The sequence below is a fragment of the Amphiura filiformis genome, chromosome 2 (assembly GCF_039555335.1).
Source record: "Amphiura filiformis chromosome 2, Afil_fr2py, whole genome shotgun sequence".
Taxonomy (NCBI): Eukaryota; Metazoa; Echinodermata; class Ophiuroidea; order Amphilepidida; family Amphiuridae; genus Amphiura; species Amphiura filiformis.
Window position 1 is genome coordinate 58,169,648 of NC_092629.1, and position 15,956 is coordinate 58,185,603.

Sequence of the window (15,956 nt, forward strand, 5' to 3'; positions counted from 1 at the left end):
TTTATCTAAACCAAACTAACCCGAAGTATAACATGTTTAAAACGTTTTAAAAAACAATTTTGTGTTTGCTGAGTAAACACAAACTATTCCCAGCATGTTTGTCAAGTTTTGAATAGAGAATACTAGAGGGAGGAAAGCGTTGGTGTCATTTGTTTCCTGGTTGCGGAACAATTCAGGCGTTTCGAACTTGAACTCTGGATCTGGAAGTAAAGTTGCCACAAACAAGAAGTGTGTAAGATAGAAAGTACAGACATTGATACATAATTGTTTTACCATGTTTGTCAAGTTTTGAATAGAGAATACCAGAGGGTGGAAAGCCTTGGTGTCAATTGTTTCCTGGTTGCGGAACAATTCAGGAGTTTCAGGAGCTTAAACCCTGGATCTGGAAGAAAAGTTGCCACAAACAAGAAGTGTGTAGGATGACAGATAAAGTACAGGGAAGCTTGAAAACCGTGGGAATTGACATCAAAGTTATACTGCGTCACAAATAACAACTAGAAGGCTATATATTTGTACACAAATACGGCTATACCCGCATGTTATCGGTGTACCCAAACTTACAGTCCTTATTTTTGCTGAGGACTTAAAATAAAGAAATTGTAAAAAGTCGCCCAATTGGGCAGAAAATGTGTAAAAAGTGAAAGTCCAAGTCACAAGCTTTAATTGAATGTAGGTTGCACTGTCAGCGCTTAAAATAAAGAAATTGTAAAAAGTCCCTCCCAGGGTGTTGTCTCTCTTACTCTCCAGGTCGCTGTTGTCAGTATCTCTTAATACTCACAGTGAGGCTATGCAATATGATTCAGGGGAAACTATTCCAGAGGGAGTATGTAAATTAAATGGAACAGCCATTTCAGAGGGAGTATGTAAATTATACGGAACAGCCTTTTGAGGGGCCATTTCAGAGGGAGTATGTAAATTAAATGGAACAGCCAATGGTATGTAATTTAACTGGAACAGCCTTAACGCTTCACGCTGGTATTTCCAATGATATAATACGATCTGTCTGTTTAGTCCTACGTATGTGGGGTGGATGGGTGTGTGGGTGTTAGTAACAATATAATTCTCAGGTGCTATCTGTGTACATATTCTGAGCCCGGAAGCTGCTTTCTTTGATGAGAAACGGCCCGCCCTTTGTTTTAACGTTTGGGGCCCTGGGGCCCATAATATTTGACTTATGAGGCCCATGTACATAATTATGTTGAAGTATAATTCTCTAGTGCTATCAGTAGACTCAAGCTGGCCACTGTAGCTACTTTATTTACTGAGTAACGGCCGGCCCTATGTTTTAGCGTTTGGGGCCCCAGGGGCCAATATTATGTGATATATGGGGCTCATATGTACATATAACAATGTAATTCTCAGGTGCAATCTGTGTACAAACTCTGAGCCATAAAGCTGCTTTATATGATGAGAAACAGCCGGCCCTTGGTTTTTAACATTTGGGGCCCTGGGGCCCAATATATATGACTTATGGGGCTCATGTACATATGTTAAAGTATGATTCTCAAGTGCTATCAGTAGACTCAAGCTGGGCATTGTAGCTGCTTTATTTACTGAGTAACGGCCAGCCCTATGTTTTAGCGTTTGGGGCCCTGGGGCCCATATTATGTAAACTATGGGGATTATATATACATATGACAATATAATACTAAAGACCTATCTGTGTTCCAAATCTGAACCCTGTAGCTACTTTATTTGCTGAGAAACGGCCGGCCCTTTGTTTTAACATTTGGGGCCCTGGGGCCCCCAGCATTGTATCTGGGGCCAAAATGGGCAAAAGGCACATCTGCAACTTAGGGCCCATACATATGCCACATATGAGCCCTAGTGATCTTGTACTTTTAGAGTTAGGCTTTGTCAATCTGTTACACCATATTTTAACATTTGGGCCCTGGGGTCCATAATATATAACATATGGGGCTCTTGTATATTTGTATATATAGAGTACCCCTAGGGCTATCAGTGTACCAACTCAGGGCCCTGAGGCCGCTTCATTTGATGAGAAATGGCGTGCTTTGTATTTTCACATTTGGGCCCCTGGGGCCGTGACCTTTGACCTCTGGGGCCAAGATGGGCAAAAGGCACTTCTGAGGGTAGGGCCCATAAGTGTACCACATATGGGGCCCTTGTAGTTTTAGCGCTAGCCTTGACAGAATGATATGTTTGATGGAAGGAGGAGAAGGAAAGGAAACCACAGGATGGCAATATACCCGTCCATGCTTCGCATGCGGGTATAATGACTTATTATGTTTTCTGACTCTATATAACTTGGTGTATTTTTCCAGATTTCATTTCGTAGGACTGCGTCTCATTGAGTGAGTATATGCAAGAGGATTTGCTTGAACACTGGGTATCCACTCTGATGCCCAACTAACTCAACTATATTGATGCTCGCCGAAAGGCTCGAGTGTCTGAGGGCGTCACAAGCCAATTCTACTCCTGCAGAGATTTTCACTTAGGAACCGATCGGAACAGGTCCCAATTCTTGAAGAAACTTAATTATAGGTATCTGATACCCACTCTGATGCCCAACTAACTGACTATATTTGATGCTCGCCTTGAAGGGCTTGAGTGTCTGCCAATTTTAGCCCTGCAGAGATTTTCCAAGGAAGGGACAATTAGGAACCGATTGGGACAGCTCGCAAATCTTGGAGAAACATAGAGGTATCTGATACGCATTACGATTCCAACTAACTGACTATATGATGCTCACTCTGAGGGGCTTGAGTGTCTGATTCGCAACCAAGCGCGGTAGGGCGTTACAAGCCGAAGGACTGGGTCAATTCTAGCTCTGCAGAGAACCAATCAGGTCGCAATTCTTGGAGAAACATAAAGGTATGTTGCGTTTATGTTATTCAAATTAAGCCTTCACTGTTAGTTTCTAGATTTAAAAAAAACATCACAGGTTTAGTATTTAAACAGGTTTAGTATTTAGACAGGTTTGGTATTCAAACATGTTTTTGCATATATTTCAATCGATGTACTCTACAGGGTGTAACAAAAAAATTATAAAATAGTACTAGGCCATTTATTTTATTGTATTTAAAAATTCTACTTTATCGTCAAGATAATTTCTTAAGTTACTACATAAGCTTTGTTTCAATAAAATCGGTGGTCTACAAGCGACAAGATATGGTCAATTATGTAAAAGAGTCAGTAAAACAGCTTCGGCCACTTTCGTGTCCTTGTGTAGTAAAAGTGACAGACTGTGACAGTAAAAAATTATACAATTGCAATTTTACTTTTTAGAAGAAAATAACAGAAATCATGGTAATCATGTTACATGTAGTGGAATCAGTAAATAAATTGGCTAACAAAAAACTTAACTTGGTTTCTTTACTAGTTCGGGCTCAAACGCTATACTAAATTAACTAAAAGAAAACGAATCGGGCTTTATTTTTGGTTTTCAGAAAAAATAAAGAAGTCATGGTGTAAATGTGACATGCATTACAATCAGTAATATCTTGGCTAACAGAAAACCTTTACTTGGTTTCTTTCCTAGTTAAGGTTCAAGTGCTGTGCCGATTTTACTTAATCGCCCGAGTTGGGTCACTTTTCACCATGTTCGCACGGATCAAGTTTGTACAGCGTAAAATGAACTTCCATGCTTCGTCAAAGATTTCAGAACAAAGGCAAAGCATTTTCATGATTTTTTCTCACTTAATTTATTGACATTAGTAAATAAATAACATGGTATTTTTTCAAATTTGTAAATTAGAATACTGCCTCAAATGCCCCAATGTTTAAAATTGCCCATCTTAAGATGATTCATGATTCAACTCAATTCAGTCACTTTTGCTACACAAACACAAGAAATTGTCCCAGGCTAATTGTAGGACTACTTTACACAATTGGCAATATACTCGTTTGTAGACCACCGATTTCATTGAAACAAAGCTTTTGTAGTAGCAAGAAATTGCCTTGACGACCAAGTAAAATTTACAATCAATAAGTGACATGTTTACCTAATACTATTTTCCAAATTGTATAACTTTTGGGTTACATCCTGTACATGGACAGTTGTATGTTTGATGAAGACATGTAGTAAATCCTCTGCTGTTGTAACATTTAAGGGATCTGGAATGAGCATTTACAGCGTTTCGACAGTATTTTTGTGGGACATAGAGCACCTCAGACCTATCGAATTGCATTCTGAATACGAAGAATGTCTTTCTGATATCAAATAATTTTCATTTTTGAAATTCACGATATAATACAAATTTTATGACAAATTATTAAAATTTGATATTTTTCACATTTTTGATATATAACAGTCCTCGAAGTAAATTTTATAAATCTAATGATATATTCTTAAAGTGTATGTAGCTGGGAGGAAAAGCCGACGATCAATTGAAAATGTTGACATTTCATATTGAAGATATTGATTTTTTTAAAGACCTAATTTAGTGTTTGGGAAAAAATCCATATCTTCAATACGAAAAGTCAAAAATTTAATTGATCGTCGGCTTTTCATCCCACCTACATACACTTTAGGTACATATCATCAGATTTATAAAGTTTACTTCGAGTACTGTTGAATATCAAAAATATCAATTTTTAATCATTTGCCATAAAATGTGTATTACATTGCGAATTTCAAAAATTCAAAATTATTTGATATCAGAAGGACATTCTTCGTATTCAAAACGCAATTCGATATGTCTGATGTGCTCAAATGTCCCACAATAAATACTGTCCAAACGCTCATACCCCATCCCTTAAGATACGAATACTATTTTTTAAGGTTAGCGACTTGCTAGTTCACATCATCTTGCGAATGGTAGTGAGTAGAAGAATTCAAATATCACAGATATATTTTTGTAGGTCCTGTGATTCTTGAGTTGTGTTGTAAAGAGGGCTGAAACAACAACACTTTTGTAAAACGTACATAACTCATTCACAACAAAAAATCAAGCAAGTTTTCCAAATTATATAATTTGTAGAATGAACTTTTCAAAACATGAAAGTGTTATTTTTCAATAATTTTAAGGAGTTTCTTGTTTGTATTTATGTATATAGTGTTTCTAGTTTGTTTTTGATTATACCTTTTGTGAGGTGAATATCAATAAAGAATCTGAATAATATATTGATTTAGATAATGAAAATCAATTTTTTTATGCTTCGACCAACTCTTAGCTAGAGGTTGATTTGCATTGACATGAACCGACTTGGTTTTGCAATATTCAACACTGCAAAAACAAGTGTTTATATTTCAACACCATATTGTGTTTATCAGAGCAACACTTAATAAACACATAATTCATGTTAATGGTCTAACACTAATGTTAATTTTTCTAACACTAATGTTCATAAATTAACACTTGGTGTTATATTACAAACATTAGTGTTAGACCATTAACATGAATTATGTGTTTATTAAGTATTGCTCTGATAAACACAATATTGTTCAAATATAAAACACTTGTTTTTACAGTGAAATTATTGAATCAAGTGACATCCAAAAAAAGCCCCTACTTTAAAAGCTTGTGGAAAATTGAAGAGCCTAACATTTTCCAATTAACCTGATATGAAGTCCATGTGTCTCAGTGGCGGCACCAGGATTTTTTTTCTGGAGGAAAGTAAGGGGCAAAGTGAAACTCGGGAGGGTTCTAAAAATTGTCATTTTTGCCCAAAATGTGTGATTTTCGCTCAAAATGGGCGATTTTTGCTCCAGAATTAGGGTGATTTTCTATGTATAATTTTTGTACAAGCTGTACATATAGACAATGTATGTTTGATGTAGACATGTAGTAAATCATCTGCTGCTGTAACACTTAAGATATATTTCTGTTTTTAATACTTCTTAGCTAGAGCTTAATTTGCATTGACATGAACCGACTTGGTTTTGCAATATTCAAATTATTGAATCAAGTGACACATCCAAAAAAGGCTCCTACTTGATTAGGTTGGACATAACTCTGAACATACTTAAATAAAAACCAATAAATTTGATATAAATATGATCAGAAGTTTATTAGCTGCAGTGTGATATCCAATTTGTGTAAAAACAATTCCAAAATGATCGAGAAATTAATTGAATGGAATTTGATGCGACTTGAAAAGTTGCAAATTGAAACAGATTAACTTAATTTGACCCCCTTAACGTAAACAAAAACAAAATTTGACGTTTTATTGTGGTACGCACGATCTTGTTCTTCGCATCGCAAAAGTCTGTTTTCGAAATAATGTAAACCGTAAACGTTTTTAGCCTTACCAATTTGCCAGTTTCAGTAATTTATTATATAGATATTACATCTTCTCTGAGTTAGGGCCACAACGAAAATTAATTTTTGGTGTAAAACGGGTCAATACGAAGTTTATGCATGCTGCAGTTGGTTACACTTACACTTCTGTCCAGTAGGAAGAGTCGATCCGGGAGTCGATAAGCCGCCTTCTGGACGCGATTTTACTTGTAAAATTCCCGGTACTTTGTAGGCCTACTTACTGTAGGGCATACATCTCTGGTTATGCTACGTAGGCCTATACTCAGTGGCGGAACTTGAGCCCCTATTGCCGGAGGGGAAGAGCGGGGAGGAAATCCTTGATTAAAAATGTTTTCAGTAGCGCTGCATGCCCCATCCTCAGATCATAGGGTACCCAATATGCAATACTAATACCAAGTTAATTTGTGTTCTTATTTCTATATTCCAGAGCTTTAAACTGTTATAAAGGAGAACTGAATTGGCGACATCAGAGCAGCAGTGTCCTGGCCGTGCGTCAGGAGGGAAATGTGGTAAGTTGAAGCTTTTATGGCTTATTTTGTGTGCTTAATTCTAAAGGTGTGTTCATGAGAATAGGCCTAACCTAACATTTTGTTATGTCATTACACGTTACAAACGTTTGTGCGCCCCTAGAACTGTGTGCCCCTTTTCCACCTGATAGAATCTGATGTATTATCATAATTATTTTGTATTTTATTAGGTTTGTTTAAAAGTGGATGACATGCTCTGTATAATTTGCCACACATGATTTTGTTGTTCTCATTTCGCGTTATCTAATAATTATACTATGTATTTTGTGTTCAATATCATTAAGTGTTTTATAGTTGATGCATATGGCATGCTCTGATTTTTTGTCTTGCATTCTTTTCTTTTCATTTAGCGTTATATTATATCGGATGTTTTAAAGTCGTGTTCATACTTCTCATTATTATATTATCTTTTTTTCACAAAATCCTTAATGTCTTTTGGTGCCTAGAGGCCGCTCTCGTGTACAATATAGTGCGAGTTAATAAATTTATCATGTCGCTGAGCGGCATATAATAAGCATGGCACCGGCAGCGGCATGACTATGAAAACCAATGCTGCCGCTCAGTACCGCCAAAACATTTTCTGTTCTCGCACCGGGCGCGCTCCCGAGTTGACTTGAATTCAAGCGATCCGCCGCCCCGGTCCGCCGCTTTGGGCAATGCGGTGGAGTTATCGATATATCGGCTTGCCACTGATCACCGCTAGCGTTTCTGGTGCGACTGCGCATAATGGAAGCATCGTGTATCATTTCACCCGGGTCGCTATACCTGGGTTTCGCCCGAAAATGGGCAGCAATACCATGATAGCCTCCGAATCAATTTAGCAAGGCAAAACTCTAAACCGGGTAGCGATTCTAGGGTTTTGAAGCCCATTCTTAGGAATAGCACGCAACAAGGTACAGCCTCCGAATCTTAGGTTTAGCCCTGCAAAAATAATCGGAGAGCAATTCTAGAGTTTTGAAGCTCATTCCTAGGAATAACTACCGGTATGGTTATTGCTCCCCGAATTTGAGTTTCACCCCCGGGTTTCACCAGGTTAAACCTATTAAATTCGGGGCTATACCCTGGTTTTGCGGACTATTCCCCCAGCAAACACTAAACGTTTTTTAAACGTTTTAACAGGTTATATTTTGGATTTTGGATTTAGGTAAAATCGTTTTAATAACATTAAATGTCGGGTTACATAAAGGTCATGTAAACGTTTTAAAACGTTTTGTATGAAAATGCGCTACAAAAATATTTTTAAAATGTTTTCAAAATGTTATTGTTAAATATTTTGGCAAACATTTGTTGCCAAATACTTTTCAACACTTAAATAACATTATGTTAGAATATTTGCAGTATAGTAACGTTTTTGAGTGTTTAACGTTTTATGCCCTTTGTATAACCCGACATTTAAACGTTTTCTGGCAACCTTTTCAAACCTTTGGCGAATGATGTTGAAAATGTTTTGTCTTTGCTATCTAGGAATGGGCTTCAAAACTCTACAATTGCTCCCCGCTTTGATTTTTTTCGGGGCTAAACCTAAGATTCGGAGGATATACCCTGGTTTTGCGGAATGGGCTTCAAACCTTAGAATCGCTACCCAGATTTGAGTTTGCCTTGCTAAACCCAAGATTCGGAGGCTATTCCTTGGTATTGCTGTCCATTCATAATGCAAAACCCTAGAATCGCTCCCTGATTTGAGTTTTGCTGAGGTATTCCTTTAGTTTTGAGATCTAAACCCAAGAAATTATGGGCTGTCGAAACTCGGGTAGCGTTCGATTTTTGGGTTTTGCTCAAAATGATAGATTTACGCTTCCATATGCGCATTGAAGCAAAATCGTCGTCAGAGAGGCATAGTGGCAAGCGGCAGGCGACAGTAAAGTTTGGAACCAGCATTACTCGTTAGAGTTACCATAACCAGCCCACTGCGCATGCTCTTTACCAATAAAACATGCATATTAGTCCGGTATATACTGGAACTTAATGATGACCCCCTCCCTCTTCCACGGACTCTACCAAACCAACTTGTTTTAGCTTCCTTTTATGGTCCTTTAACACATTTAAAATGTTAACAAAAAATAATTCCCGGCACTCTGGCCATATTCAAGGTTAAAGGTCAAAACAGTGGTCAAATTTCAAAGTTGCTCAAATCTGGTTAACAAGCACACCAAATTATCCCTCTCATTGCAAGGATTCAGAAAAGTTTGACCTACCTGCGACATACCGTTCTGGGGCGGGGAGAGGGGGTCAGTTTTTTTGGCCACACAGGGTCCAAAATTAAAACTGCTCCGATTTCAACGAAATTGGTCTCAATTTGCTTGTCATGTAAAAACAACAATTGTTGTAACAATGTAGGATGTTTCGTTACCTAGGAAACATCACAACATAGGTTGTGGTCAATAGGCTGTAATGGGGATTGACCTTTTAGACAGTGCCAACAATTACTTATTTGACTTGTTTTTACATGACGAGCAATTTGAGACCATTTGCGTTAAAATTTGGAGCATTTTTAATTGTTTGCCCCTGTGTGGCCAAAAACCTGACCACCCCTCCACCCCCCCCTCCCCCCGCCAAGAACGGTATGTCGCAGGTAACCTTAAATATGGCCAGAGTGCCGGGAATTATTTTTGATAACATTTTGAATGTGTTATAGAACCATAAAAGGAAGCTAAAACTAGATCTATATATAGGCCCTAGATCAAAACACAGTGGCCAGGGTTAACCTTTGACCTCTATACTAGTAATCTTGGATCAGGAATTGCCCCCTGGGTCACGGATGGGGTCAACTGCTCTTACATTGTGCTTAGGATATCATAAGAAATATTCCTGGTGAATTTCAGCTTAATCGGAACTTATACATGGATTTTGATTTTTTTTTTAATTTTTGATTGACCTTTTGACCCCTTAATGACTTTAACCTCAATGAAAAAAAAACCTCATGTACCGACAAAATGCATTGTTCCAATTTTAATTAAAAAATTCTACTATGTTCAGTTGTCGAGATAAAAATTCTTGAAATTATTTAACTAAAAACAGGAAGTGACCCCTTAAAAACCTTTGACACCCAAAATAAAAAATACCATGCATACATCAGGTAACACTGATTCATGTATGATGGTTATATTAGGCCTACTCTGGTCTGTTTACATTTTGAGATAAAATTTTTTTGAACATTTTTGATAATTTTGGTTTTTGACCGGAAGTAACCCCTTAATGACCTTTGACCCCAAAATTGTAGGCATCCTAAAGACCCTGACTAGTAGCGATGCATGTGTGCTAATGGCGACTCCTGCTATGTAATTTGTAAACACAGTGATTTTTTGAATATTTTTAGACTTTGACCGGAAATGACCCTTAATGACCTTTGACCTCAAATCTTTTCGATAAGTTTTGAGGACTGGCCAACGGTGATTCATTTGCCCGAGTCACGTGATCATTGTATGTAGTTTGTGGGAGAAGAAGGAATTCATAGCAAAATCACGTTTTTGACCCCTATATCTAGGTCCAAGGTCAAATGCAGGTCAAAGTCATATGACTTGTGCGGACATGGTCAGTGGTCATTCTGATGAAGTTTAGTGTAAATCGGTCATACCACGGCTGAGCTATGTCCAAGAATATACACGAACTATGAGGTCTCAGAGAAGAAGAAGAACGCTCACGAGCCAGAACACAGCGGCACGAAGGCCACTGTGTAAAACGTTGGTTTGGTAGAGTCCGTGGGGGTCATCATTAAATTCCCGATACCGGACTACATGGAATATATTTGATAATTTTTTTTCTTCAGGTAAACAGTGAAAAATTCGCACCGACCACAATGTAGATCACACGAAGTGACCTGGTAAGTAAAGTATTCGCTTGTTGAGAAATGATATTAAAAATGATTTTAAAAAAAATTACGTTAAACTTATAGAACTTAGTTCCAGGAAATATTTTGGCAATAACTCGTCAGTGGTGTCCAATATTTTACCACTGTGACCTTGTAAAGATGTAGCTTGGTGTTTTTCCTTGATTTAAAAATGGAGGAAATTCGTTATAAGCAATTCCTTGGAAGATATATCACATTATGCATACTATTAAAATTAATAAAGACAAAGGAAAGAACAAAATAAAGGACGAAAAAGAACGACCGAACGGAATGAAGAAAAATTAAAATAAAGAACAAAAGAACTTTGAGAAGAAAGGAAGACTTATTGCTTTACTCTGTTCTTTTTCAGATTGTTGGTATATTTCTTTGTGTTGTTTGGTGCATTTTTAAACAAGAGACATTTACAGGTAAATAACGTTCTCGTCCTTATTACATTACAGTGAAAGTTTTCTGAAGGTGTCCTACCAACTATGTTTAGCATCATTTGTATTGTTTGCTTGTGTTCTCTTTGGAACATTAATTTGCTATTAGTATTTAATTTTACATAATACAATCTAAGACTAATCTATATGTCAACGTGATCAAATGGTCTAAATTAATTTGTTTGTGTTGCCTCGTTTTTATGGTGCTAACTATACTTGGTCTTAAGGGATCTAGAATGAGCGTTTATTGCGTTTCGACAGTATTTTTTGTGGGACATGAGAGCACCTCAGACCTATCGAATTGCATTCTGAATACGAAGCATGTCTTTCTGATATCAAATAATTTTCATTTTTTGAAAATCACAATATAATACAAATTTTATGACAAATTAAAAAATTTGATATTTTTCAAATTTTTGATATATAACAGTCCTCGAAGTAAATTATATAAATCTAATGATATATTCTTAAAGTGTAGGCCTATGTAGCTGGGAGGAAAAGCCGACGGTCAATTGAAAATGTTGACCTTTCATATTGAAGATATGGATTTTTTCCCAAAAAGACCTTTTTTGTGTGTGTGTTTTTGGGAAAAAAATCCATATATTCAATACGAAAGGTCAACATTTTCAATTGATCGTCGGCTTTTCATCCCACCTACATACACTTTAAGTATAAATCATCAGATTTATAAAGTTTACTTCGAGTACTGTTAAATATCAAAAATATCAATTTTTCATGATTTGCCATAAAATTTGTATTAAATTGCGAATTTCAAAAATCAAAATTATTTGATATCAGAAGGACATTCTTCGTATTCAGAATGCAATTCGATATGTCTGATGTGCTCTAATGTCCCAAAATAAATACTGTCCAAACGTTCATACCCCTTCCCTTAACCCTCCATAATTTACTAAAGTTGCTTACATGAAATTTTACACGTTTACGTCATTGTAAAAAAAAAAAATACAACACCTTTCTACATTTGAATATGTTGTCAAAGGCGTAGCGATATGGGCAGTATTATTATAAAATGAACCACCCCCCCAAAAAAACAGGCTATAGGCCTATAGCTACTTTCGATAAAAATCAATTTCTGTATCAGCCTATGCGTGGAGTGAAATGCGCAATTTCGTTACATCTCTCTTCCTCTGTCTGCCACTCTTATATCGCCATTGGGCTATTCCAGAAAATAGATGCACACCCCCTATAGAGGAGTTCGGATATCCGGACTTTTTGTCCAGTCGTGACTGTTGGAAATCCAGACTTTTAAAGTGCCCAAAGGCAAAAAAATCCGACAGAAAAATAGTTCAAAATCAGAAATCTGCAATTTGAGAGCTCATTTTCAACATTTCCGTGATTTTTCCTGCATTTGATTGGATTTCCAAGCTTTTTCCAGCAACATTGGCAACTGGAATTCCAGTCGTTTTCAGAAAGCAGACTTGGAAATCCAGACATTTCTTAGATTGAAAAGTTACTCCTCTATAGGGGGTGTGCACCTATTTTCTGGAATAGCCCATTCCATTGTCTCTCCTTTCTCTCTCCCGCTCTCTTTATCAATCTCTCTAGTTGTCTCATAAGCTCTAGCCCTCTTCTTCTCACTCTTTCTATGGATAAATCATATGAAAATAAGCTCATATTTTGATATTTCCCTTCTATCCAGATATAATCTGACCACAGAAAGAAATCACCAGTGAGGGGGAGGGGTACCTTTCATCAGGAAGGACCCTCCCCTTCCCCTGCTGCTCTGGTATCATCCAGCTATAGAAACTTTAATATAGGTGAGTATTGTTATAGACATAATAATAAGCTATACGACCGCCGCGGCGGTCGGTACATTTTGTGACGTGTGCTATATCGCTCTGTACTACAGTATTAGTTTGGGTTTAAGGCGTACAACATGTTTGGTTTGTTACAAGTTTGATCAATATTTCATATTAAAGTGTATTAAAACTTCCGTATTTAAAACAAATCTTTATCCCGTCATAACTTGCATCACTTAATTTCAGGTTGCTTCAAATAGAACAAAACATGGCTGGTTCGGGCACAGTAGACGATATCCTAATGGACGTGAAAGAGTCATTGGCTTCTGAGCAATTGCCAATTACCTTTATACTGGATGATCTTCAACGTAGTAAAACATTGACAAAGGAAGAGAAAATGGCAATCAAGAAGGAACCGAAGGAAGACAGACTGGATGCATTATTTGACCTCCTTGAAAATAAATCTCCGGAAGGATATGAACCGTTCAGAGAAAGTCTCAAAAAACGTGTACCCGACCTGTACAAAACGAATGTCAAACCCATAGAGGACAAATACAACTATAACACCGGTGAGCAAACTTTAACAAACATTTTTAAATGATTTCTGCACAAATGGTAACGTCATTTGATAATAGTGCTTAGACCAAACATTGTTATACTTACAGAAGAAGAAAATCTTGCGAAACGTAAAATGGTAAATCAATCAATCAATCAATTAATCAATCAATCAATTCATCAATCAACCAATTAAGTATTATATCCATAGCCCATTTGAAACGTACAATGGCATCTGTATGACTTTGTCGTTTAGTGTCTGCGCCACGTGTTCAAGTATGATCTTACGTTTGTGTTACTTAACCCTTATCCTTAAAGTGCATGTATTACCGCACTGTCGTCTGATTTAAATGCAAATATTTTCCGCATTGTGTTTATTTCAGATACAGTTGATTCAGGTGGACTCCACCAACAAGAGCAACAACCAACCAAACCAGATGGAAAGTCTGAAGTGCCAAAGTCTGTCAAGCCTCAGGTTAAGCCAGAACCCCAGATTGAGCCAGAACCCCAAGCTGAGCAGAAACCCCAAGTTCAGTCGAAACCCCAGGTTAAGCCAAAACCTCAAGTGAAGCCGAAACCCCAGGTTAAGCCGAAACCAACAGTGAAGCCAAAACCTCTGGTGAAGCCAAAACCAGGTGAGGAGTTTTAAGAAAGAGGTTGAAGACATATTTTCGTTCCTTTGCTCGTTCCCCGGCTCCTTACCATGCTTAACTTTCTCTCTCTTCTCCAGGTCCGTCGAAGATGCGGCTAGGATGTGGGAAACTTAATAACCGCGTTTTGTTTAAGAAATGCACGTGAACGCGATTTTGAGGCGTTTATCGTTTGTTTTTGTATCTTTGCGTTCATGCACATACCGTAAAACCTCGTCTACAAGCATATAGAGTGCTTCTGATGAAAGCTAAATTAATCCCGGTGTCATTATGGAGTTTGAGCAAATAAATGACAGATCCAAGCATATACGAGCAAGTATTATTGTAAGACCAATATTTTGTACTGGCCTATTTAGTAGTTTCGTATGAACTTAGCTTTCATCAAAAACACTATATATGCTAGACGACGTTTTACGGTTACGTATACTACGGTACTATTTAACAAATTCAAAAATTGTAACCATGGTAACAGTGTGGACCTGAGAATGGATCTAACAATACACGGGGAGAAAGTTATCATAATAATCATTTTGCTCCATTTCCACTAATGTGGGCCAAACTGGACAAGTCTAAAATTGTCTAGTGGTGTGGTTTGAGAAGATATCTGAGAGGATATCGGTTGAGGGTGGATTTGCTGTTTAAGTGGACCAGGTAAAGGTACCGAGACCTGTTTCGCTCGGTGATGGGGGCAAGTGCGGGAGAACAGCATGGGCAGTACCGAGGTGGTCAAATTTTATATCATTGGGTAAACCTGGTACAAATAGCCCTTGATATGTGGGGACCATGAAAAAAGCAATGAGGTCGTCAAAGGTCAAGTGCTAAACTAGACGAATCAAAGTGTGTGAAAATATTGGATCCAAAATATAATAATGATAAAATTTGATGCTTTACGCCCACTATTTATTGGTCTCGCTATGAGTTTTAAAATATTGGACTCGATTACGTCTCGTCCAATATTAGCTTGACCAATAAATATGGGCTCAATCGATCCAATTTTATATCAAACTGGGTGTACATCATCCTTGATATGAGGGAAAGGCGGAAAAGGTCAAACTGAGGTCATCCGAGGTCAAAGGTCAAATGGGGGTCAAGTGATAATATTATCTGGCCCGATTTGGCTTAAACTTGGTATAAATCATCCTTCTATGAGGAAAAAAAAAAAAAATTAATCTGGGTCATTCGAGGTCAAATGGGGCCAAATGTTAATATTATCCCGATTGGATTTAAAATTGGTGCAAATCATCCTTGAAATGAGTGCAACATAAATAAGTCAATCTGAGGTCATCTGAGATCAAAGGTCATCTAGAGGTCAAATGTTAAAGTTTGTTCAATTGGATTAAACATGGAAAACAACTAATTGATAATGAAAAATATGTTTGACGTCAAATGCCATGTAGAAGTCATCAAAGACAGATGCCACCGCCTGAAATTAGTGGCTCTTGAGTCACACTAGCTCTAGTTACAACTCTCGCCGCCAGTTTTCACAGACTCATATTCTGATGTATTCTGTTTTATTATTTTCTTTATTTACCAGTTGCCAGAGAACAATGGGACGTCATGATATCATATAGTTGGGGTCCAGAAGAAGAGGGTTTCCCATGTCAGAAGCGGATGTTGAAACTGAAGGAGCAATTGGAGAGATCTAATTTTAGTGTCTGGATGGATGCTCAAAAGATGCGTGAGTAGACTTTAAACGTTATTACAAAGGTACGCTAACAACTCGCTTAGCGGCGACTTCAAAACTCGACCGGCAGTGGAGTTTTGAAGCCGTCCCTTAGGCATGGTTCATTTTCATGTACACAAAAAACGCGCGTGATGAACAAGGCAGTGCCCCGGGCAGTGCCCGGGTAGTCAGTGTTCTACTTTCTCTGTATCTCGTTATTTATCTGGTAGTTATTTGTAATTGCTGTCTTTCAACCATATTATGTATTAATGTTGGCCGATTATCGCATAGAAATGGTAACATTTGTG

At 37.5% G+C, this 15,956-nt stretch overlaps 1 protein-coding gene across 2 annotated transcripts in view; it reads left to right on the forward strand.

Moving 5' to 3' along the window:
• The window catches only part of LOC140146448 (uncharacterized), a 102,392-nt gene that overhangs the window by 80,682 nt on the left and 5,754 nt on the right, over window positions 1–15,956 (forward strand). The window contains exons 2-9 of one of the 2 annotated variants that reach the window (XM_072168306.1): window positions 2,286–2,835; window positions 6,652–6,733; window positions 10,518–10,571; window positions 10,948–11,005; window positions 12,681–12,798; window positions 13,027–13,349; window positions 13,719–13,970; window positions 15,520–15,663. In XM_072168306.1, coding sequence (XP_072024407.1) covers window positions 13,049–13,349; window positions 13,719–13,970; window positions 15,520–15,663 — 697 coding nt within the window. In that variant the 5' untranslated portion in view covers window positions 2,286–2,835; window positions 6,652–6,733; window positions 10,518–10,571; ... (1 more) ...; window positions 12,681–12,798; window positions 13,027–13,048. The remainder of the gene's footprint in view (window positions 1–2,285; window positions 2,836–6,651; window positions 6,734–10,517; window positions 10,572–10,947; window positions 11,006–12,680; window positions 12,799–13,026; window positions 13,350–13,718; window positions 13,971–15,519; window positions 15,664–15,956) is intronic. The other variant, XM_072168307.1, reaches the window with a different exon arrangement.